Source organism: Falco peregrinus, chromosome 1 (genome assembly GCF_023634155.1).
Source record: "Falco peregrinus isolate bFalPer1 chromosome 1, bFalPer1.pri, whole genome shotgun sequence".
NCBI lineage: Eukaryota > Metazoa > Chordata > Aves > Falconiformes > Falconidae > Falco > Falco peregrinus.
Window position 1 is genome coordinate 23323235 of NC_073721.1, and position 25380 is coordinate 23348614.

The 25380-nt window shown below is 49.4% G+C and overlaps 3 protein-coding genes across 3 annotated transcripts in view; 2 read left to right on the forward strand and 1 right to left on the reverse strand.

Annotated features, from left to right (window-relative positions):
- LOC101915290 (lipase member M-like) overlaps positions 1 to 25380 on the reverse strand; it is a 52116-nt gene that overhangs the window by 18330 nt on the left and 8406 nt on the right. The gene's annotated exons all lie outside the window — the stretch shown is intronic.
- LOC101911826 (putative lysosomal acid lipase/cholesteryl ester hydrolase) lies at positions 321 to 9643 on the forward strand. The gene is given in 10 exon segments (XM_005242588.4): positions 321 to 428; positions 2593 to 2682; positions 3247 to 3412; positions 4766 to 4964; positions 5216 to 5325; positions 5768 to 5904; positions 6344 to 6487; positions 7672 to 7743; positions 8488 to 8553; positions 8922 to 9643. Coding segments are annotated over 10 exon segments (1326 nt in total). The 3' UTR covers positions 9156 to 9643.
- LOC101911654 (lipase member M-like) lies at positions 16731 to 25352 on the forward strand. Its single transcript, XM_027794115.2, has 9 exons — positions 16731 to 16835; positions 17877 to 17994; positions 18661 to 18859; positions 19785 to 19894; positions 20605 to 20750; positions 21357 to 21503; positions 22210 to 22281; positions 23302 to 23367; positions 23497 to 25352. The coding sequence occupies exons 1-9, from the start codon at positions 16731 to 16733 to the stop codon at positions 23728 to 23730; spliced, it is 1197 nt and encodes a 398-aa protein (XP_027649916.2). The 3' UTR covers positions 23731 to 25352.

Consider the following 25380-nt stretch of genomic DNA (forward strand, 5'->3'; position numbering starts at 1 on the left):
AAGAGCTGGACAGGTTTCCCACAGCAGCTTGCTGGGAGGACCTAGGCTGGCCCCATGTACCCTCCTGTGCCCCATACACCCTGCACCACCCTGAGCACCAATGCCAGCCCTGTGCAACACTGCCCCATGCACCAAAGCCAGCTCCCTGCATCAACACCAGCCTCATGCACTAACACCAGTGCCCTGCACCAACACCAGCTCCTTGCACCAGTGCCAGCCCCTTACACCAACACCAGTCCTTTGCAAGCAACACCAGCCCCAGTGCAGGCGGAGAGTGATCCAGAGGCTGCATGTCCTCCGGCCCACAAAGGTCATGGGCAATGTCAGGTGACATTGTGCTGCATCAAGTGGAAATAACCAATTTGTTACAGCACTCAACTCTCCCGTAATGCCATGAAAATATTCCCAAAAGAGCCTGGATAGGAAGGGTGTCTCCTTTCAGAGCGGAGTCCAGCCCTCAGGTAAATTACATGTTGGCAGGAGGAAAGATTAGAGGGAGTGGCGACCCATGACGCTCCCGAATGCGTGGAACAGAGGGAATAATAGCCCGACGCATAGTGGGCAAGAGCGGGGTGCTCAGGCAGCGGGGACCTCCTGTTTGCAGACGTCAGGAAGAAAGGCACCCACACCTCTTCTGCTGCAGGCCCTGGACGGCGAAGGGTAATCCGTCCTCCTTGGATGCCTCTGCCTTTGCACGAGCTGCCAGTGGGGGGGCCATCCCTGGAGACAGCAGGAGAGAGCTGTAGGTAGTTGGAGAGCCCTGCGGATGGGACAGCAGGGCTTCCCTAGGAGCCCTGGGACTGAAGGAAAGTCGTTTCTGCTCGTGGGTGGGGTGGTGGGAGCGCTGGGGTGTTAGGACTGTGCGGCTGGTGGAAGAGACTTCACCCTGCTGCGCCTCTTGGAGGTCACCGGGTGCTCTCAGCGTCTGCCGAGCTGAGGGATCCTTCACAAAGGGAATATTTTTGCAGGCTGGCTGTTGGGAGGCAAGGGCCATCCTGGGCAAGGCTCTTCCTTTGAATTTGCATGCTTTTCCCCAGATGTTATGCCACAAAAATGCTTTCCATCTCTCCTTGCTTTTCTGAAAGGCTCAGTCTTAAAAACAAGACCAGAGTCTCCTGGGGACAGGCAGCTGCAGAAGTGCTGTGTTGAGTGTGCGTGGCTGCTGTCCTTGCTGTGCCTCCCCTCTCTGCCCATGTGTCTCTGAGACCTGCGAGCATCCTGGAAATGATCCCTCAACCACCTTCCCCTGGGGAAGGAGAGCCCCACTGCACAGCAAGGATGTTGGCAGCAACGGGCGATGCAACAAGGTGTTTCAGCCCCAAATCACAGCCCAGGGGGTTCAGGATGGAGGTGGAGAGCCATTCTTCCCCCAGAGTGGCGAGCAGCCGTGGGGGCTGGGGTGTCACCGTTTGGAGTGAGGGAGCAGTCAGGTCTCAGCTGAGCCAAGCCAGTGCCACCCCGACCTCGTACTGACAATACCCTGCTGCGAGCAGGAGGGTGGACAGGGGTGTCCCCAGGTCGGTTCCCTCCAGCAGAGCAGCAGTGCCTGTGTGATCCTCCACATATCTGCTCCAGGAACAGCAGAGGGAGCAGGGAGCCTTCTCCCCAGCTGCAAAACCACCTCCTGCAGCATATGAAGCCAGTTCCTCCAGCAAGAGGGGGGATGATGAGGGTTAGCTGGGAAGTGACAGAAACCTGCTCACGGTTCTCCTTTCTTTCCCCAGGAATATTCTGCAGGGAAGCACTGGGGTGGATGCAGGTTACCTGGCACTGGCATCCAGCTGCAGCCGCTGCTTCCCGCACACCCCAGCACAGGCACATGCATTCAGTGGGGATTTGGCAGAGCTCCGTGCTGTGGGCTCCACACAATTTAACTATTTAAGCATGTCAAATAAGAGTTGAGGCAGTATTCCTGTTGCAAATTTGCTGTCTCCAAGTCTCCAAATGTTAATAAGACTGTTTGTTGTAGGAACATGCTTCCTGTATGGTAGGAACAGGTACTTCAAAACCCTTCCCAGGAAGAACAGTGGGTCTTCTGGACAATCTTTCACTCAGGTTTGCAAAAACAACTCAAGTGTGTCCCAGGGTCCCTTTCAGCCATAAGGAGAGCCCAACCAAATTGCATTATCTGATTTCATACCAAGAACAAAACCTCCATTGTCCTGCAACTTAAAATTAGGTGGTTTACTCCTGATTAGTTCAGCTATCAGTTTAACCAAATAATCTATTCTTCTGACTATCCAAGACATCATTTTAAATGAATAGTCTATAATCACCCCCTTGAAAACCAGACTTGCCTAGGCACGTGTAGCTGTATGTATGTACGTTTTTCTGAATACAAGGTTCTGATGGAGAATGTGTGATTAAAATGTGATAGAGTTTGGACTCTGGCATTGTTCAGGATAAGCAAAATGAGCCATTTTTAGAACTAGTTAGAACATTTGAAATTTAAAACTATTTCACCTATTGAGTGGTCAGATTGATATACAAACAGAAGCATAGTGCATGCCAAGTGGAGTGCATGCGATCCCTGGCTTCTGTGTCAGTACAGTCAGTGTCTCTCCCACTCATCACATTGACAATGTTTTGCAGAGCACCGTGATGTGGCTGTTTGTAACCATTGCTTATTTAATGTGCATCAATGAAAAGTCAGATGCGAGCCCCGAGGTGTCCATGGATGTTGTAAGTCTTGACTTCTCCCCCTTCTTTTCCTGCTTGGGCATGCAAGCTACCTATGCTGCCATAGTCTGGGCACAACTCATGATCTCTATGTGTGTATCTTCATGAGGGTTTGGTACCAGGGTTTTATTAGAACTTTTGTCTCCCTGTGCTTATGTATGCAGAGATTTATGGCAGACATTTATGGGGGAGTTCAGTCCAAGTCAACAGGTTTGGCCAGGGCAGCCGTCTCAGGCTTGGAGCTGCACTGTCATTGCTGCCCTGCTCTTCACAACTGTTGATTGCAACATGAAGAGCAACAGTGGGTCTTTCTTTACCAGACCTGCTCAGGGAGTAAGGGAAACTCACACCTGCCAAAAATTTTAGCTGAAGTCATGACATCACCACAGCGTTGGTGGAAAAGACATTGGGAGGTCCCTACTCCACCCTCTTGCTGACAGCAGGAGTCACCACCACCAGCTCAGGGCAGCCATTGTTGGCTTCACTCAGGAAATCCCTGACACCCTCCAGTACGAAAACCCCCGTCTTCCTGGAGACCCATCCCACATTGTCCTTCCCTTCCCACAGGGTGAAATTGTCCGCTACCACGGGTACCCCTACGAGGAGCATGAAGTGGTGACAGATGACGGCTATTACCTCACCATGCAGAGAATTCCCCATGGCAGAGATGACCTGGGAAGCATGAGCACCTCCCATGAAGCAGAGGCACAGGGCTCCAGCATGTTCTGTCCCCGTAAGTGCCACAAGAAGGTCTGCCTCGTCCAGGGACCCTGACAGCTAGGCTGGGCTGGAGCAGGCCATTGTCAGGGCTGCCTCGTCGTGGACTGGGTCTCCAAGGAGACAACTCTCCCTGTAAGATTAGCCCTGGGAGCAGAAGAAATGCAGGTGACCACCATGCTGACCTTGTTCTGAGAGGATCTGCTCCAAAGAGAAAGGAAAAGATAAGGAGAATGAATGGGACAGGGAAATCTTGACTCAGGTTTTACCCCAGCTCAAAGCCAGCCAGTGGAGCAGCTAAAAGCAAACAAAACCCCATGTGTCCAATCCAGTGTCATCTCACCATTTCAGGTCCTTTTTGTTCTTCACTTGAACCCGTTTCAAAGTGGAGGGGGTGATGCCCCGCTCTTGGCAGGGTGTCCCTCTCCTGGGAAGCAGGAGCACCAGTGTATGAGCATGGCAAGTAAGCGTAAAAAGCCAGATTTCCATTCAGGATACTTTGCTTTCAGCTGTCCAGGGTGGAAATGTAAGTTGTATATTGAGGGTCTGAAAACCAACAGAAAAAAGAAGAGACAAAGGAAAAGGAAAGGAAAAGAAAAAAAGAAAGTCACTTTTATTTCAACTTTTTCATGCTGCAGCCTGTGGTCACTCTACCTTATGAGTTCAGATATCCTTGTGATGACCCTGTTGTGGCTGTGGAGTTGGACCTGCTTTGAGCAGGGGGTTGGAGGAGAGACTTCCAGAGGTCCTTTCCAAACTAAACCTTTCCATAATCTCTCTTCTACTCTCTTCCTACAGCACTTCAGGTTTCCTGGTCCTTTGTAAAAAAGATATTAACTTTGTTCTGGGGTGCTGAGACTTGCTTATATGGCTTAAAGTGGGCAGAAGCAGGTGGAGGACATGCTCTCGATCCCTCCAGTACTGTGTCTTATAATGGGGCATCATGGTGTCACCATGCCATGGGAGGTACTTAGACTCTGCTGGGTTTTCAGTGTCTTCTGGTTAGATCCAGAGTACCTAAGCCAAACAAACGGCACTGTGAGGAGGGTAGTCTCCATGCAAAGGGCACAGTCAGTGTCCAGACAGACATGGGGCTTGGTTTCTTTCGTTCTGGGAGCACGATTTACCAAGTTCCATTCAGTTTGGAGTCCAACCATGTTTTTCAGCTTCCCTGTATCAATTTTCTCTGCCCTGGGATAGCCAAAGAGCCTACTTCAAAAACAGCTCTCCAAAGAGGCTGAGGATGTAGGTGACCATCTCCCTGCACTGGAGTCACTTCCCCAGGGGGTTGCTGCCAAACCAGTACCTGGATGTGGATGGTTTCTTTTACTAGTGGTCAGAGAAAATGATCCTCCTTTTCTTTCTTCAGCTCCAAAGCCCGCGGTCCTCCTGCAGCATGGACTGGTGTTGGAGGGAAGCAACTGGGTTACCAACTTGCCTAACAATAGCCTGGGTTTCATCCTTGCTGATGCTGGCTACGACGTCTGGATTGGAAACAGCCGGGGGAACAGCTGGTCACGAAAGCACAAAGAGTTTGAGTTTCAGCACCAGGAATACTCAGCTTACAGGTATTTTCTGTGAAACTGAAGGGTGAGCAGGTACCTGTTGCCCTCAGACGTGTCCATAGGCTGGAGGAGCAGCTTTGCTGATAGTCCCACCATCTGCCAGTGGGTGTGAAATGACACCACTAAGACGCCGTAGGGGTCCCATACCTTCCAGAGCCCTCAACTGCACCCCAAATGCCACTGCTTGCTGTGTCCTGCCCATCACTTTCAAGATTAGCAATGGTAATTCTGTCATGTGCCTGTCTCCACTGCAGCTTTCATGAGATGGCCATGTATGACCTTCCAGCAACGATCAACTATATTCTGAAGAAAACTGGACAGGAGCAGTTATACTACGTGGCTTACTCTCAAGGCACCACCACAGGTACCTAGGAGGAGATCAGACCACTGTCAGAGTTACGTTAACTGCGCACTCCTGGTTTGGGAGTGTTCTCCTGAAAGCCTGGACAGGGAGGGTAACGTCTGGGCCCATCCAAACAACAAAGGGAAAAGAGCAGGTAAAAAAACCCATTTGCATTAACAGAACAGTTTTGAGCAGTGACAGCCCAAAAATGGTTGCAGCCATGGCTTTTGGTGCATCCCATTGCTGCCAGAGCCCCAGGAAGGGCTTGTGAGAGCTGCAGCTGGGCTAAACAGCCAAGAGTCAAGATGGGAGCTGAAATGCATCAGCAGCAAAGGCTTCAGGACAAGTCATCAACCTGCTAGAGCCACCTCTGAGGGTCCTCTGAGATGGGCACACATGCCTAGGAGTCAATAACTCCTTCAGAAATAACAGGGCAGGGTCTGCTTCCTTCTCCCTCCTGTAGGTTTCATTGCATTTTCATCTATTCCTGAGCTGGATCGCAAAATCAAGATGTTTTTTGCCTTGGCTCCTATCACAACAAACTCAAATATGAAGTCACCCTTGGCAAGGGTGTTTGACCTTCCCGAGGGGCTGGTTAAGGTACGTACCCACTTCACGCACATGTGGTGTGAAGGAGAAGAAGGAAACAGGAAGGTCTCATCACCTGAGACATGCAGTGCTTGTACATCACTTCCATTTCCCTGCCCTCTGTATGCCCTTTGCATTGAGCAGGTGCATTTGTGCCTACGCTCTTGAGCCTGCAGAGCACTAAACAGTGCAAAGCATCCTCCTGTCCAGCCCTAACCAGAGAAGAGCTATTTCTAGATTCTATTTTTGGGTCCACCCTAGAAGAAACCTCTTCTAGGAAGATCAAGGCTCTTCCAGGGCCATGGCCATGTCTGAAAAGCCAAAATTACAAAGCACAGCAAAGCTGTGGCAAGGAAGACAGCGGCTTTCAGGGCTGAGCAGAGAGGTGGGGAGCGAATGGAAGCAAAAGAGGAGCATGAACCACACTGATCAATGCCTTTGACTTTCACAGCTCGTTTTAGGACATACAGTGGTCTTCGATAAGGGTGAGATCTTGCATCAAGTGATTTCCAGTCTGTGCAGCTACCCCATCTTTAAAAGCTTTTGCTCCTTGGTCCTTTACTTGCCTGGTGGGTTTACCAACAGCTTAAATGTGGTATGTACACTCCAGCTTACCTTTCAAGTGATTCAGTTTCTCATTGTTTGAGCCTAAGTTATCAGCTAGCTGCCTTCACCTGGCCTTTCACATCTTCGATGTTGAAAAATGTGGCCATTGCATCGGCATTTTGCAATCTGGCCATTGCATTAGCCATTGCGATGCTATTGCATTTGACAGTAGGGGGAAGCCCAGAGCGCACACAAGGTCATGCATACACCGGGCACATTGTCTCCCGCGCAGGGATGATGCCAGAGGGGAGAGTGCAGTAATTAACTCGGTGCTCCCAGGGTTTCTCTTTCTCTAAGTGATTTGTAATTTCACGTGTTTAATAACAAAACGGTCTCTTAGGGAACAAACTCCCCTTCAATCTACTGCTAGGACTGGTGGGTCTCAGACTCTTCAGTCTACCATCCCTTAGGAAATATTTATCCCCAAATCAGAGCCTTTCTCTGTGCTTCACTGCACTGAACACAGTCATAGCAAAACTTCAGCTGGAGGCACCAGGGTGGGGGTCTCTGGCCCGTACTTGCTTCTACCAGGGCCAACACTACAGCTACAGTAGGTTGCCTAGGGACATGTCCAGGTGAGCTGAGTGGTCCCAGGGATGCCTTGCTCACATGGGGAAGGGCTATTTCCTTGGGGCCAGCCAAGATTGCAAGGTCCAGATCCTGTGACAAACTGCTCATAAATCAGAGTACAATTGGAGACACGTTCAGTTAGAGAACCAAGCAATAATAGCTTGACTGTGGATGGAGTCGGGGCTAGGCCACTGTTTCTCAAGGGAAGTGTTGGTGTCATGTCTTAATATTCCAAGGAGGAAACGCATTAGAAACAACATGTAGAGCTACTGTGATGAGTTGCACGTTGTCTACACAAAAGGATACTGAGCACAATATAGAGAGTTTTACTTTGGTTTGAAAGCCACATAGACTCAAAGCATGACCCAGCATCCCATGGGAACTGCTTGCCTTGCTGAAGGGAGCTCTACAGCACCCTTCATGCTGCTGCCTACAGGGAGTGTTCACACAGCATGTAGCTGAGGTGTGCCTTCACAGAGCTAAGATGAAGAAGTTTGTACAAATGCAAGTTTTAGCTTGTGTGGCTACTGAACAGAATCAGTTTTATTTCTAATGGGATTTCCCCCCATGCAGAGAATAAATGTCTCCAATGGTTTCTTGCAGAGCCGCATAGATGTCTACCTGTCCCGCTACCCTGATTCGACATCCCTAAAAAACATGTTACACTGGCGCCAGGTAATATTTCATGCTGCAGAATAAGAATTGCATGCAACCAGGGCCCACGTTCTTTTCCCTCAGTTGCCAAGGAACTCTTCTCAGCGCTTGGGTATAATCCCTCATTGCTCTCTCTGCAGAGCTGTATTAGAGAGAAGCGGGAAACTTACATGAAACACCGGTGCAGATGCAGTTCTTTGGGCCATGACTTCCAACAAAAGATGGCCAGAAGTCTTTGGAGCTGGTAGGAGATGGAAGCAAAAACTGGTAATACACCAGCACAGGAGATGGTAGAGTAAAGGCTATGAGCTGAGGATCAGTAGACACAACTAATCATACAGCAACCCATCACTGAAAACATGCACAGACTTGTGTCCTTCTGTTGTAGACATTGACCATGACAGACAAAGGAAACTTGCCCAAAGGTCTGATTCATGTCTTCTTTGAGGCTCACCCTCAGCTGTAAGCTGGGCACATTGTGGGCTTCTGGGGCCTCAGCCTCCAGACACCTACGTTCTGCAACTTGCAAGCCACCTGGGAGAGGGGGGTTGAAAGACGTGAGCAACGCCAGGTGGTCTTGCAGTCTGTGCTGGGATTTGCCTGGGCGTTGAGCTCTCCTCCCAAAAGACAATATTACATGTAACAAATAGCATCCTCGAGCCTTGGTGGCAGGAGGGAGCTGTGTGGTTCCCCAGTCACCTCTTTTATTTGTCTTATGGTCCCCTCTAATGCATGGATAATAACACAGCTTTCCTCCTTTTCCAGCTCTATCAAACAGGAGAATTCAAATATTATGATTACGGCAGTGACAACATGCTTCATTACAACCAGGTAAGAGAAATTCATCCTTGTCAGTTTTAAAAGAGCAAAAAAAAGAAAAAAGAAAATGACAATGAAAATATTGCAGTGGCTGAGACTAAATTTTAGAGGATTTATGGAATTTACCTTATATGGTCAAACAGGTTTGCATCTTTCTAACAAAAAAGAGGTCTGTGATGTTGTACAGTGATGCCTTTTTGACTCTTTGGTGAAAAGCACAGGAGCCCAAGGCATAGTCAGGATCTCTGGTGATAGTTTCTGTACCATCTCAAGATAGGGGAGAAATTCCAAGCAGCAATCAGGAATAACCTGAATTTTTGACTTGTCCGTGACCTACCTCCCAGGCTTTCCTTCCTCAAGCCACACTATTTGTCTTGCAGACCACACCTCCCTTCTATCAGCTGGAAAACATGAAAGCCCCGCTTGCTGCATGGTATGGTGGCAGGGACTGGATTTCAGCCCCCGAAGATGTAAACATCACACTGCCTCGTATAACAAATGTGACATACAAAAAGTACATTCCCGAATTTGTCCACTTTGATTTTCTTTGGGGTATGCAAGTGTATGAACAAGTATACAAAGAAATTCTTGAACTGATGGAGAAGAGTGCCTAGAGTTGGATCAGTGGCAGTAATTGTTGGTTTCTCATTTGACTTCTCGGGCTTCTTTTATTTGGGGAAAAAAAAAAAAGTGCAGAAAAAAGAGGGGGAAAGTCTTGTTAAACGGCTGCACTTGGTTTGGACTGATACTACACTGGCAAGTGAGGAAAACAAGCCAATCCAATGATCGGGAAAGCACGTAGGATTTAGGTTAAATAGGCTGAGGTCCTTGCAGAAGTTGGGCATGGCCCTTGGATCCTGAGTCTCCCAGATGCCTCACTCACGTGGGTTTCCAGCAACAAGTAACTTCAGTGAAATTTGGCTCCTGGTTGCCATTGAGGGCTCTGACCTCCCTGTGTTTGGGTTCCCAGCTGCAAACACCTGGACAGCAGCTCAGCTCCCTCCTGGATGCTGATGTTTCACAAGAGTAGGTGTGCTTGGATGGGACCATATGGTGGGTTGAGCAATGAATCCTGCCATCGTAGCTTTATCCACCTTCCGGTGACTCTTCCACAGCAAGAATCCCAACATCCTGACATTCACTGCTTTACTTTACAGTCATAAGGAACTAGAAATTTTCTACCTGGTGACAATGAAAAGAGTTTGTGGAGTTTTTTCCATGACAACCATGCATTTTGCTAATGTAGGAAACATCTTTCTCAAATTCATGTTGATTTGGATAACCCCAGACTTGCTCATACACAAAAGTGTTCTCAGTAAGTTCTACCAGGAAACACTATTTTTCACCCTTTAAACAATATTTCCAAGGCACAAAGCCAGCTGGAAAGGTCACCTTTTGCCAACCCATCGTAAATGCTTTTGTTTTCCTTATGTGGGAGAGAGAAGAGTCTGGTCGAAGCTGGTAATGAGTCCAACTCTGTTTCCAGCTCCTGGATTACACTTCTTAATAATATACTGGTTAGGGGAGGAATTGTGAATTTGCCTGTTTGTGTAGCTATGTTCTTAAAATATGCATAGGAGCAAGCAGGGCAAAGGATGAGGCTCTATTTCCACAAAGATGTACAAATAATAATATAATAATAATAATAAAGGAAGATAGGGTCCACTGGTCTCTGTGTTTGTACTGCCTTAAACCTCTGGAGGAGTGTGGGGATTTTCAGCACAGACTTCTTGGCATGCACAGGCGAGGGAGAGCTGCTTGTCCAAAAGTCATCATGCTCAGGGATAACTTAGAGTGGCTGGTAACGCTAGCAGATTCCCACCACCCACGATGCAACTAGCATCCCCTATCCTGTGTCCTGCAGGGAAGAAGTGGGTTGCAGAGGGCAGGTTGGAGGGTGAGGAGTGGTATCGAGCCCAACATGCCTGCTCTCCAGAGGAAAACTGTGGGTCTTAGTAGCGCAAGTGTCTGGAAATGGTGGGATGAGGCTGTTGGTGTACATCCTTGTAGGACAGCTGCAGTGGGCTGTTTGAGTTATCATCAAAGGGGACTGGCTGTAAAGGTTTTTACTTTCCATCCTTACAGCTAGAATCAACCACAGAAGAAAACAGGATGGGGTGAAATAATGTCAAGATGTGAGAATTAGGGTATAGGTTAGATATGATCTATCTGGAGCAAAAGTGATTAGCCACCTCACTTAGAATATTTATAATGACATCTATTTCTGTGTGAGTAGTTATTTACTGCAGGGCTCTGCCCTGGAGCAGCATACTTACAGGACTGCACTGTGTTCATGCATGGATATCAATGCAAATGCAAGAAGACTTTTCTGTCTTTGCAAATAAACACCCAAAACTTGGCAACACGTTTCCACAACAGACTTCTGAAAAGCTTACAAGAACTCATTTATATTTAGTGAAAAGGTACTAATCTTTTACTTCTGAAAATTTAGAAGAATTGCAGGGTTTAGGCTCTTCTGTTTCTGTTCAGGTTATAATGTTTCTGCCACTTCTGTAACTATCTGATGCAATGTTTGCATTGCATTATCTTAATTCATCGGTAGTCTCCCATGACAGTGTTTTGGTGAAGTTCTCTCTAAATCAGGTTCTGGAAGCACTGTGCTCCCTATGGCACTGGTACTTGCTTCCCATCTCACATGGATCAACAATGGCTGAAACGGGGCGTTTTGAAGCAAACAGAACAGTTAATAATCTAGGTGCTTGTGGCATAAACATTGTGCTATTCTGTCACCTGGGACTGCCTTGTTCAATAAGCGGATTGAGTCACATGGCAAGCTGTCATCTTGCCAGGACCGGAGTTCTTGCGTGTCTCAAGTCTGTCAAGCAAGATAAAAGTCATCAGGCAGGTCCGTGCTGATGGCACAGGTCCAAGGTTAGGCTGGGACATCAGCCCATGATGTCAGGGTCCAGACCGACTCAGTCTCTTGCCCCTAAACTTCACAACGCAGCATAAAGCCTGCACCACCCCCATGAAGGTATTCATAGCACAGCGCTGCTCCCTTTTTATTATCTGTGCGTGAGCAAACCAACCTCAGCCATACATCTACACGTGTGCAGGATGTTGGTCATTCAGCCACTTAATTTCTTCCAGATGTGCTCATGCAAAGCCATTCTTGATCTGCTTATGCATGGCGCATAAGGCCAGAAGGGCTTAAAACTGTCACATCCCATCCAAAATACACCAGGTGCATCATGTTTTGCTGACATAATTTTCTATCATCATGGTCAAAGTAAAAAAAGGCAGCACACACACGAACTGCGGAGCATATGATCAGCTCCATGAACTATGGAACGTATGGGCAGCTCCAGGCTGTGCCCATGCTGGAGAGGTGGTGAGCATGTCTACTACAGCGTCCTTCCCACTTGAGGGTTATACACAGGCACATGCTTAAAGTGAAGCTGTGCTTTTGTAAGTAACCCTAAGATTGTTTTGGTGTGTGCTTTAAGCAATGTGCGGGCCTACGCTGTTATTTAGAAATTGATTTGTACCAGGGTTAATCTGGGATAAAGTTTCATAGTTATGTCAGATGGTGTACTGCCTTTGCACGTTTTTCTGACCCTTAACAGCAAGTTTGACAATAGTTCCCAGCAGTCACTGGCATTGCTGAGTAGTTTTCAGAGCAGACTCAGAGTTTTATTTAGTTGAGGACATGTCACTTTCTTATTTCAGGAACTATGAGCAATTTCTGTGTTATTTCCTATGTTATTTCCAAATTTTCTTTTGAGATTGCTAGATGAATGCTTGAAAGAGTGACCCGGTGACTGGTTTGAGGCTTGTGTTTTCATATATCGGTACTTTAGGTAGATGGGAATGGTGTAAGGCCATGGAAAGTTACGGCTGGCCAAAATCATGATCAGATATAACTACCTCCCACACTCTTCAGAAGCTTGTGTTGATCTCCATTTCTGACCCTAGACTGTGTCATATGGAACACGTTACTGCTTCCTGAAGGTCTCTGACAGCCCAATCAGCTTTTCTCCAATACATTGGAAAAAAGCCCAAGAGCACTACAATACCAAATTTGAAAAATGTTAGTAATTCTTTATTGAGAAAGTTTGAAGTTGGCCCGGGTCTGTTCATGAACAAACCAAACTCTTTTAGCTGTAAAATACTCTTTAAAGCCAATTATACAACGAAAAGAGATTAGAGAGGTGCAAGAAGTTCAGAGTTGTTCTGGGGTCTTCTGAACAAAGAAACAGAGGAAGAATTAGCTGAGGAGAACCGCTGGTGACCACATCTCATGTATTTTGCAATCAATATTTAGGAACATTTATACATTTGTTAATTCAGTTTCATTATTGTGAATAAAATGATTGCATGAACAATTCTAGCAAGATGGTGTGAAAAGAATACGCTGTTTCATCAAGCTTCACTGTGCAACCCTAGCATGAGTACACAACCCCTACTAAACGTGTAATCAGATGCTGCAGATACCCCAGCCTGGCTGAAGGGCTTTAAACTAGGAGAGGTACAACCAGATAAGCACTGCTTTCCTTATCTGGTTCTTTACCTTGAGCAAGGTTCTCCAAGGTTACTGCAAGGGAATCATGCTTTTATCTGGCAGGAATTACACAAGAGTTTATGTTCTCCTATTACTAAAATCAGGATGATACTCTCTTTCCTAGTTCAGGATGCCAAGACCAGATGACAACTAGTTAAGCATCTCCCTGCTTGTGACTGGCTTACCTTTGTGCTTGGCAAGAGGCACCAGATAAAAGGCAACAACCAGTATCTTAGGCATACGGTGTGGGGGCTTGTACATGCACGAAAGCGCCAGGAGAAACAGCAGAGCAGGAATTAGAGGAACGGTCTGCATTGATAGGCAAGGACACGATTAATACCAATGAAACTGGTAAGCACTGAGGAACGTATTGCTTGCACCGATGCACCACGGAGCAGGTGACTCATCAGCAGACCTGCACCTGTTAAGAGAAGGACAGTAGTGGGGATACAGCGCATTTCATGGGCTGTTTCTCTTCCTGTTATTCCAACAGCAGGATGAGTTACAGTCCTATGATACCTCAAACAAGAAAATTAAAGACAGCAATGTTGCCTAATATTTATGGAGCATGAAATTAACAAGATGCAGAAGCAAAACATCACGCCACAGTAACGTGTGACTCCTAAAGGACCTTAGAGGCCAAGAAAGAGTTGGCCCTTGGGCCTCAGGCAGAACTCAGAAGGCATATGGAGGGCTCAGTAGCTGGCAATCCTTGCCTTCCATGTTACACTCAGGTGACCTTGCCAGACCACTCGGATGCACACGTTGTGGCCCCTCTCAGAATGTGTGTATGCAAGTGCTGACCAGTACAGTCTATTTGGTTAGAAAGTTAAATAAAATACCTTCCTTTTTCTAAATGGTCTTGCATTTTCTTACGTTAGTTCCCACAATAACACTGTAAAAATATCCCATGAGTGTGATTATACAGCTTCATTCTGAGATGCCCACGATAGTCTGTCTAATATTTGGTTGTGCAACCTACCATGTATTATGGGGTCCCAACACTGTAAGTTAATATTAGTGACTACAGCTCTGTTAAGTATACAATCACAGCAGCGTCATGATGGTATTGCTCTTGCCACCTCAACTTGTACCTATGTGTCAAAATGCCTAACTCCACTCTCTTAATTTCAAATAACTCAAAAGTCTTCATTTCCTCCTTTGACTAAGCTACACAAGAGCTTCTCAGTAAAAACCTAGCTGCTCTTTGTTGACCACTTGTGTCCTTCCTACCACAGGTAGGTCGGTACTGGTGCTGAATTGTACACTAGCCTCAGCTCTGATACACTGCTCTGACAGCCTCATCCCATGGCCTGAGGATGCTGGAGAAGTCTCTGCAGCCTTTCCAACTTCTATTAGTATCTAGTACTAGTACTTAGTACCTCCACTACATAACTAGTACTCAGTGGAGGCAGAAGGCAGCAGACTTGACAGTGGATGAAGTATCTAACCATACAAGTAAAAGGTGAGGTCTGTCTTGATGCTGTTGAGGGAAACCTGATGGGAAAGTAGAAAAATACAAGCTGGGTAAGGGTTTCTCCATCCATAGGGGGTTTTTTAACTCCTTTTGGGGGACACACTGGATTTGCTTTGTACACAACCTGTAAAGTCCATCTTATGCACTGGGCTTTTTGCAGACATGGGAGTGGGAAGACATTTTCAAAAGCCCAAAGTAGACACAGGGACAGAAATAAGGTAATGAAACAATGAAGGGTGCGGCCACACCCACTGCCATAAAGATGGCGCCCACACAGGCGGCCCCTTTGTATCAGTGGTTGCGGTGCTGATAGAAAATTACAGTCTGGTGGATGGAGTAACACGCATGTTTTGGGCTGTGTGTCACGACTCGCACACCGCTCATAGACAATGGCTGGTATGAACATTAGAAGTCGACCTAATCCACGACCTGTAAAGGTATACTCAAGGAGAGCACTCGGTAGCCAGCCAAAGGCTCGGTCTTTCAGGTGGCTACCAAGCAGCTACAGAAAGGCATAGGTTGTAAGGCTGGAGGTGGAGAATGAGCACCTCTACTCTGTGCAGTACCTGTCACTTCAGCCAAATGAAGGCATTGCACAAGCTCAACTCTGCTTCACCATCCATCGGCAAGATGCTCAGCTTGGTGCTTTCCCAGAAATCATTGCAGAGGTTTTGCAAATTGCCAGCTGCAAATACAAAACTGCTTAGGCATAAAGGCTATGTGGCATTTGCTTGGGCCGCTGTTAATTTTGGAGAACGGTGTCAGCGCTGATTGTGTCCCATCCTGGCAGCCAGCGAAGCCTGACCTGTCCTTAGTGTGTTTATGGAGAGGTCACAGCCATGCTCCTGACGCTCTGTGAAGCTGGTGGGGCCCAGGTCCTCTCATTGCCCCAGGAGCTCTTCTACAAGGCATTCCTGAGAGGGCCCCTGGCAGTTACGAAATGACCCTTTAAAAGGAAAATCTTCTGACATTTTTTTACTGCAGCTATCAGGGGTTTAAGGTGCAACTCCATAGCTGAAATTCCTCGCCACACCACTCCAGCTGCTTACGGAAATGTAATCCTTTGCAAGCACGAAAGTCATGACCACATGGCCAAGCAGAGGAAGTTATCAAAGATATGACCAGCGTGCCCATCGCTTAATTGGAGGACATGTGATGTGGTCTAGCATGGTGCCAGCGCAGCAGGGCTCTGACACAGCATGTCCTTTTTAACACTGGTGAGGACAGAGCCATCACCATTCACACCACCAGAAGGATCAGACACAACAGTGGGCTCTGCCTGGTAACGTGTTTTCCTGCTTAATTAAGATTTGCATTGGAGCTATTCTGAGGGTGAGAAAACATTGATTGTTTTTTTTTCTTGGTAATACCACAGAGAGAGTTACTGGGAATATTTCAGAGGGATGATATATCTCACGGTGTGGGAGACTGATTGGGAGGAGGAAGAAGGGATGTAACCAGATGGCTGGTGAGAAGATTTGCAACTCATGCTATCGGGTGGGAGTTAAGCTCTAACTTTTAAAAGCCTGGCAAAGCATTAAAAATCATAGATAATATTGACCATCTATATTAAAAATCGATCTCTGCTCAGGACAGAACTCTCTAAGGCAATTAAAAAGATTTCTGTTCTTTTCAGGCTATGCTGATTTAATAGTCTTCCTATAATGCTCTACAAGTTTCGGTTCATAGGATCCTTCTGTTCATACAACTTCTGGGTGCAAAAACTAAGCAATAGAGTAACAGCAAAAGTATAGACACAGTCATAGCCCAGCCAACCTAAATGTGTTCCTTCTGTAGCACAAACTCTTTAGATTAATTCCCTCTGTATGACAATCGGCCTGATGGTATTTTCTATCACTTCAGTTCTTGCATTATAAAGACGTTTCTCTTCTTTTGTCCATTAAAAATATAAAAATGGGTCTTGTCTAGTACCAGATCCAGTCCACATAGAGTATGAAGAGCCTTGCGTGGACTCTAACAGCAGCTGGAATTGGGATTCCCCTCTGTTTCCCGAGCCCAGACCATGATATATGGTCTTCAGATATATAAGGAACTTAACCCATCATAATCAAGTAGAAACAGACATTCATAGCAATGTTCAATAATAATAGTAATAATAATAGTAGTAATAATAATAATAATAATAATAATAATAATAATAATAATAATAATAATTTACACAGACGCAAGATGTGGCTGTTTATTGCAATCCTGTTTTTGACACAAGCACCTGTGAACTCAGAAGATGCCACTAAGCAGAAAAAGGCTATAAATCCTGAGACTTTCATGAATGTTGTAAGTCCGAAGAACTTCGAATTTCCACTCTGAAAGTTTGCACATGTTTAGTTGGGGAAGAGAGGGATGGAGAGTATGCGTGTGGAGGGGGCTGGGGTCACCATGTGCACTGGTTTTGTTGAGCTGTGTGATATAACGTTGCGCCCATACCATCACTAACAAACCCTGGTCCCTGAAGGATTTGTCTTCCTCCCAGCAGCCTTAAGTGCAATTATCAGCAAGTTAGTTAGAGAAGGGGGTAATCCCAGCCTCAATTTGATCAGACATCTTCCTGGAGGGTAGAAAGTTGTGCATGGCTTCCCTCCTTCAGCTGCAGCAAGCTGCTTGGGGCCATGTCCATGTGAGTCCGAACATCTCTGAAGGTGGGTTTAGATGGGCCTTTTAGATCGCCAAGACATGGGCAATTAAATTGCTGAAATTAATCTCTTCTGCCAACCATGTGAGTTCAGCAGTGTGTAGGCAGTATCACGGCTGGATTTCACCGGTCTTAAGCTTCCCAATCTGTGGAGTTTTCAGCATAAATAAAGCTCAGGAAGAGCATCAGGAGCCCTGCAACAAATCCTATGGGGCTCGTCCTACTGCCCTTCCAGTCAGTCCAGCCTGGCAGGTTCGATATGCCCTGCCATCTTATCTGCCCCCCGCATCAGCTCAGAGCATGACAGGACATGCCCTGCCACCAGTGTCAGCTGTCTGTAAATCTGTCTGGTCTCAAATTTCTGGAAACATTTCAAATGCATTTGCTGTTGCATGCTGCAGGGGAGCCCTGCTGCCGCCGGCTCCCTGTCTGCTCACAGGCAAGAGCCCATGTCTGGCTGTCTCCTCTCCCCTTGCGCACCTCACTGGGGCAAGCATAGGATTTGGACAGAGCACCCTCCCTCAAAGAAGTCCTCAGCTGATCCAGACACCCCAGGCAAAGCAGTATCCCAGCTGCCACAGCGCTTTAATTTTGCAAAGGCATCCCAGCAAATGGGGATGTGCTCTTCAGGTCAAATGAGCACCTCACCTTTGTAAATCTTTTCATCCAAATTTTCGTTTCCCCAGAGCCAAATAATCTGCCACAGAGGGTACCTGAGTGAAGAGTATGAAGTCCTGACGCATGACGGCTACTATGTCACCCTGAACAGAATTCCTCATGGAAGAGAAAATCCTAGGAACAGAGGTACAGTTCTATTTCACAAGGAAGCCAGGAAAAAAACCCAAAACCAAACACAAAAAAACCAAACCAAAACAAACAAACAAACAAAAAAAAACAAACAAAACCCCCACCTTAACATAACAAGGAAGTGAAGGGACAAACCTTACCAGGCCAGGGGAGTATTTGCTGTTAAAGCAAAAATACCAAAACCACAGTACTTCTCCAATTTACAGTCAAGGCTTTAGCAGCCAGCTTAGGAATGCACAGCAACCACCTTTCGTATCAAGCAGAGATTTGGTTTTAAAGCTTAGAGGGTGCAGGCATATCTTAAGAGAATTTCCAATTTAATTTTTCCCCATAAATTTGTGACTTTGAACAATCTCAGGGCAAGCCCATACATCTGAGTTTCACATGGTTGTTGCCAGTGGCCACGGGGTACTAAGCCTGTGGGGGATGAGCCCCTGGGGTCTGAGAGGCTTAGGAGGGACATCCACAGCTCTCCAGCATGAGACAATGAGGGCAACCACCACAAAACAACTATGATGAGGTTTTCTTCAGCAGCAGATGTCATTAAAATGCACATTGCATGTCCTCTAGCAGGGCAACACAGAGGCTTTATTGGCCTGAATTTGTGGTGAGCGAGTAGAGAAATTCTGGTTCAGTGAAATGCGCTGTTTCTTTCACGTCCAGGGGACAAGCCAGTCGTATTTCTCCAGCACGGGTTACTTGGAGAAGGCAGCCACTGGGTGGAGAATCTGGCTAACAACAGCCTTGGCTTCATACTAGCAGACTCTGGCTATGATGTCTGGCTAGGAAACAGCCGGGGGACAAGATGGTCCCGGAGACACCAGCACCTTTCAGCTGACCAGGTTGAATTCTGGGATTTCAGGTGGGCTGGAGTGGATTACAAAAGCGCGGCAATCTTCCCTGCTTGCCACTAATCTCTAGGCAGAGGTGGGTGCCTCCAAGCAGGCAAGTCAGAACACCTAATTCCTGGGCACGGCCTCCCCCAGACCTCCCAGTGATGTGCCCAGGAAGGATGGAGGTACCTGTGCAGACCTGCCTGCTGACATGGTGCCACCACCTCCCTGCAGCTGCCTGGCCCTGTCAAGAGCGCAGGGCACTGTTGCCTGCGTGGAGACACCCATCCTGCAGAGACATTAGCCCTGTCCTGGGGCCTCTGCAGAGACTTCCCCAGCCAAGCCCCTCATCAAGGTGTCCACATCATTGTCACATCCCCTTTTGCCAGACTGTCCACAAAAACCCTGCCCACAAGAAAAACTTTGCAAGCTGCTACTGCCTCCCCAGACCTGATCTTCAGAGCAGTCCTGGATGTCCCAAGCTCATAAACATGCTTCCAGTAAGAAAAACCTAATAAAGTAGGTCCGCATTTCACCATAGCACACTAAAAGGCACATGGGCAGGAAGCGGTGCTCCATTGCCTTCTGGGAAAGAGCATCTCTAGGAGCAGAGCTGGTACTGTAATCCTGACAAGCCAGCTCTGGATCTGCAGAGCTGCTCTGTGCTGCACCTGAAATCACAGCTGGCCAGCCTCTGCACAGTTTCTTTACCACTAACCATGGTTATGGGAGAACTAAGCCCTGTCGGGCAAGGATGAGGCTATGGCAAGGGGGATGCTTTCGGACCCTGTGCAGTTTCACCCAGCACAGGGCTCTCCTAGATCATAGGCATTTTCTCCTGGAATATCAGCCAAAGATGTTAAGCCCTTCAGCAATGCAAGGCAGCTGAAATTCACAGGTAGGTTTGCTTTCCTGATGTTACCTTATAACCAACACAGCACTCCTCTATTGCAGCTTTCATGAAATGGCAATGTACGACCTCCCAGCCATGATTCAATTTGTTCTGCAGAAGACTGGGCAGAAGCAGATCTATTACGTTGGCCACTCCCAGGGCTGCACAATTGGTGCGTTAGAAGGGGTTGCGCATGATGTTACCTGGACCACCTTGAAAACATTAGTTTTGGTGTTTATAAGTAGAAAGCAGAGAGGTCCCATCTTTGTGGGCTGCCAAGCAAGCATGCTAGGTAGGATGTCTCTTGTAATGAGAAGTCCCACAGCAGCCATGCTTTTCATATAAGACATCTGGAAGGACCAGCATGCTCCTAGGGTAGTAGGAAAGCTCCTGGTGACCTCAGTGCTCCTTGCTGCAACTATAATTCAACCTAGAAAACTGAATCGCAGTGTTTCACATCAAAGCCAAAGGCATTTTGCACGGAGGTCACAGCTTCTGCTTTCTCATGAACTGTGTGCTTTCCTTTCACCAGCTGGGCCATCAGGGGTATGAGAAAACCTCTGCGATGGTGATACCCTTTAGCAGTGGTTGATGGAAGATGACAGTACTGTTCCTTTCACCTGGCGAATGGGACAGGACTTCCCATCAGTAGTAATCACTGAAGTGCCGCATCAGCCACTTCTAACCATAGGAATAAAGACATTGTCTCCTTTTGGACATCTCTAGCGCTAATGTTAAACAGACAGGTGGGAAGAGATCCTAGCTTTCTAATTAGAGATAATGCCTGCTAAACAGATCTGGGCTGTGGGTCCAAGCAAACCCTCGGATTAAGCGCCTGAAAAAAGTTCAACCAAGTCTCAGCTTGTTTTTCTGTTTTCTCAGCATTCATTGCATTTTCATCCATGCCAGAACTGGCTCAGAAAATCAAAATGTTTTTTGCCCTGGCTCCAGTAGTGACACTCAAGCATGCTAAAAGTCCCATCATGAAAATATCCTTCCTCCTGGACAGGCGGTTCAAGATGCTTCAGGTAGGGCATTACTCCATGCTCCCCTCTCCCGAACACCAGCGCTAGAAAAGGGATTGTGCCTAGGCAGTCTCCACGGTTATCCAGTGCAGAAGAAAACAGTTTAATTCCTACTGATTTATAAACACAGACACGATTCAGGTGCAAATCAGTCCTGCATGGTCACTTTGTGGAGTGCATGCCTGCCTTCCCTCCATAGGACCTTCAGGTGTTGAAACTGGTCTTCCTATGGGGGCACTTGTTGAACCCTCAGGCAGACCACCTGGGCAAGAGCAGCTTTACTGTGTTGATTTTAACAACAGTGAAAAACTAATCCAGTACCTGGGGGACGTGGAGGAAAGGAAGAGAGTCCCAAATATTGATTTCCCTGGAGTGCACTCAGTCAGCATTGCCTCCTGCAGGGAGCTGTACACATCTCAGTGGGACAGGAGGGCAAAGAAGCAGCAGGTTTGATTCCTGTGGGCACTCTGTGCTGCACGTCCCCTCACTGCCCAGCTGGTGGGACAATCCACAGGGACACCGGCTGGCAGTGGGTCAGGGGAGACAGTCCGAGGGCTAGGCTGCAGGAAGGGAAACACACGAAATCAACCTTGCCCTTTGCTTTTGCAGCTTCTGCTAGGCAGAACGGACGCTTCACTGCGGATAAGGAAGCTGTGGAGGTTTCTCCCCCAGCTGTGCAGGCACCCGCTACTGCACAAGCCCTGTGCCAACCTCTTCTTTCTGCTGGGAGGCTACAATGAGAAGAACCTCAACATGGTGGGTGCGCTGCCCCACATGGGGGTAAGGGAGCCAGAGCCCCAGGGTGCACCTTTTGGGAGCACCCAGCAGCACCCGCTGGCTCTGCCAACCCCTCTGCCTGCTGCCTGCCCCTTCTCTGCCAAACACCCTGCCCAGCTGGCTATGGCCGCTCGTCCCCCGTGCTCACGGGCAAGCAGATGCTGCAATGGCAACATGTGTCCCTCTGCCAGATCCTTCTCTCACTGCTTATCTTCCCCAGACAGGGAAAGTCCCCAGGGTCTGGTAAGTGAATGTCAGTGGCCAGGTGGCACTTGATAGCATCTCTGAGTAAGGGTTGTCTGTCACCAAGACCAGCTGTACCTCCCACCAGCATCCCTGGGGTGCAGCCCCTGCTCCTACCCACCCTACATAAAGTCTGCTGAAGCAGCATCTGGGTGATCACAGGTAGTCACCAAGGTCTTGAGTACAGTCCCTGAGCACAGTCCCTGAGCCCAGATGAAGTATCTCCGGAAGCTAGGGGTACCTCATCCTTCGTCACCTTTCTTCTCCAGGAGCTGTCTCAAAGCAATTGATTTTTAATGAAAATTGTACTCCTGAAACTGACCCAACTCTCTAGACAGCGTGACCCAGCAGTGGCTGTTTTGGGAAATGCATCATCTGGCAGCTGCTGTCCTCACTCCTATCCATTGGAAAGCTGTAACGGTTTGAATATGTTTCCTTGCAGACGCGGCTGGATGTGTACACATCCCACTATCCAGACGGGACATCTGTCAAAACCTTGATGCATTGGGGCCAGGTAGGCTCCCTGAAACACAGATGCTTCACCCCTGGGTTGGTCCCTTCACTGAGTCTGGTGTGTCCAGGGCAGATGTGAGACTTTCGGGCTCTCAGGCCTTAGCAGCTTGTGAGAAAGTAAAAGCCAGAAATTAGTGTACAGAAGAGGCACTGGATGCAGGATGAGCTGCAGGGGTGTGTGCCCTGGGCTGTGCCAGACTGGGAGGCCACAGCTGGATGTTCAGACCAGTTTGGGGACCCCAGGGATCCCCAAAGCAGAGTGATCCCGGGGACACCATGGTGATGGTAGGTGGAAGTGAGGGCATATGAGGAGAGGCTGGGTGAGCTGGGCTTGCTCACCTGGAGATGAGGCAATGAAGGGGGATCCAATGGCAACTCCTTGCCAAACTGGAGGCACCAGGGCCAGACTCTGCCAGTCTGAGTAACCTCCTGCAGCTGCAGCATTGGCCCTGCTGGTAACAGGGTCAGGCTGGAGATCCCTACCCTGCTGCCTCCTTGCAGAGCCAAATTATAGGTAATGAGGAAAGAAAAAAGATCTTTTTAATCAATGCAACTATCGTGCAGCTATCTGAGCTTTCACCCCCAGTATAGAAGCAACTCCTAAAATAACTGGGCTCATGATGCCTCTATACTCTGAGCCCAGAGTGTCATGAGCAGGTAAGGATGCTCTGGTTGTTGAAGGAAAACTTGCCAACGTGAAGTCCTGCAGCAGCATCCTGCACACACAGGTGGTGGTGAGCAGGTTTTCAGAGGCAGGAGTGTTGCAAAGGGGCAGCCAAGGAGTCACATGCAACACCTTGGTTTGTCAACTCATAGCTAGGGACAGGCACGGAGCTGGAGATCAGAGTATCACCCTGTTAAAAAAGGTGGAAAGTCTGGCTTTGTGGAGATGCCACCTCCTCCTGCAATGTCACATGCGAGCACCCTGTCATGATGTGGTCCTTTGAGGAGGCCAGGAGATGCCAGACCCTCATAGTGGCACTTGCTGGGCTCTCACCACAGATCTGTCCTCTCCTCCCAGGTGATAAAATCGGGACAATTCAAAGCCTTTGACTATGGCAGCAAAAACCCAGCCATATACCACCAGGTAGGAAGCTGCAGCAGCAGTGCTGGCAGCTGGAGATGCCAAGGGACTGTCCTGGGTGGTGTGGGGATGGGGTGGCTTGCAGGTGTTGACCACAATGGCAATTCCTCAGAGTCTCCTGTGTCCCTCCAGGAGACACCTCCCCTCTACCGGGTGGAGGAGATGCCTGTGCCCACCGCCGTGTGGTCAGGGGGAGAAGACTGGACAGCTGACTGGAGGGATGTCCTCCTGCTGCTTCCCCGCATCACCCACATTGTCACCTACAGCCACATCCCTGACTGGAACCACTGGGACTTCATCTGGGGCTTGGACGCCCCTGGGCGCCTCTATAGCAGCATCCTGGAGCTGATGGAGGGGTCCCAGTAGAGCAGCAGCTCCCTAGGGAGATGCCTGGCCCCTCTCCCTCAGCCACGACAGTGCAAGGAGGCAGTGGGACATCCCCTGCTGTCCCCTTCTTCCTGCTGGCCTGACATACTTGTGGTGATGGTGCTTCCCACGCATCCCTTAGTCATCAGTGTTTGTCCTCCTTGCTTGAGAGCTCCTCAAGGACCAGTAGCACTTTGCAGGCAGGGCAGCGTGGGGATCAGCCAAGGTGCTGGGGCAGGCAGGAGCCACTGGCAAGGCAGCCCCCCTGGGAGGGCCCCAGGGGGATCGTGAAACTGCATCCTGGGCTGTGTGAGGGGGATGCTGTGACCCCGCTGTGACCCCCTGGTGACTGCCCAGTGGGTCAGGGATCAGAGCACCCAACCCACAAGGAGATGGGAGAGAGCTGGGCATGTTGGGTCTGGCCGTGGGGAGGCAGGGGTGTTTGAGAGCAGCCCCTGATCGCAGCACAGGAGTGATGGAGGGGAAGGAATCGATGAGGCCAAACCCTTCTGGGCGGCAACAGGCAATGCAACAAGGGGCTCCAGCCCCAGATTGCAACTCAGGGCGGTTCAGGCTGGATATGGGGAACCCTTCTTCCCCCAGACAGATCCCCAGGGAGGTGGAGGGTCTCCATCTGGAGGGGTTCAGGGCTCAACTGGGCCAAGCCAGGCACTTGCCTGCACTGTTTGGTCCTGGGGCTGAGTAGCCAGAGGTTCCTGGGGATGGCTGCGTGGCTCAACACCGACATGCCAGGAATGCTCGTCTTCCATCCCTGGGAGCCACGACCTCAAATGCTCCGGGGCCAGGATGCAGGGCCACCGTCCCCCTACAAAGCTGCTGCCAGGCTGGTCCCCCGTGGTGGTGCACAGCCCCTGCTCCATGGTCCCACCCTGCTGCTTGTTGGAAAACTGGAGGCGGGGAAAATCCCTCCATAATAAAAGCTCAAAGGTGATTTTAGGAGCGGGGATTCCGGAAGCCTGTACCACAGCTCTCCCCTGCCTCTTCCTTGCACGCAAACACTTTCCGGGGGAGCTGCCCGTGCCCGGGGCCAGCCGGGAGCACCCCGGCACCCACCCACGCCCCACCACCGCCGGGGTGGGCAGCAGGCGGGGGCACCCCCTGGGCAGCACCGGCGCAGGAACGACGGCTGGAAAGAACCACCGGGCAGCCTCGGGGACGGAGAGCTTTATTCCTGTCCAGGGCGGCTCGGCCATCACCGGCCACGCGGGAGCGCCGGGGCCGGCGGCCCTGGAGGGCAGCTGCCTGCGTGACCGCTGCCCGCACCCGCAGCGCTCCCCGCTGCCGCCGGGCTGCGCACGGCCAGCGCAGCGCGCTCCCGGCCCGCTGTCGGCACCCCGAGACCCCCCGGCCGCGGCCCCAGGCGGCTCACGGGGGACGAGGGGGGTGAGGTGGTCCCGGGGCTGCCCCACACCCCAGCAAGGGCCCCCCCACCTGCGAAGCCAGCCGGCTGTTGGCCCCACTCCCTGAAGACATCGCCCGCCGCGAGAAGAGACCCCGCCGGCGATCGCCCCCGGCTCCCGCTCCTGCCGAGTCGCGGCGGGGCTGAGCCGGGGCGGAGCCGGGGCGGGGCGGAGCCGGGGCGGGGCCGAGCCGGGGCGGGGCCGGGCTGAGCCGGGGCGGGGCCGGGGC

Excerpts from the sequence above, each read along its gene's own strand:
- LOC101911654 (XM_027794115.2), top strand. The coding sequence starts at position 16,731 with ATGTGGCTGTTTATTGCAATCCTGTTTTTGACACAAGCACCTGTGAAC. Across the intron at positions 16,836-17,876 it reads CTGAGACTTTCATGAATGTT|AGCCAAATAATCTGCCACAG; the intron begins GTAAGTCCGAAG and ends TCGTTTCCCCAG. Across the intron at positions 20,751-21,356 it reads GGCGGTTCAAGATGCTTCAG|CTTCTGCTAGGCAGAACGGA; the intron begins GTAGGGCATTAC and ends TTGCTTTTGCAG.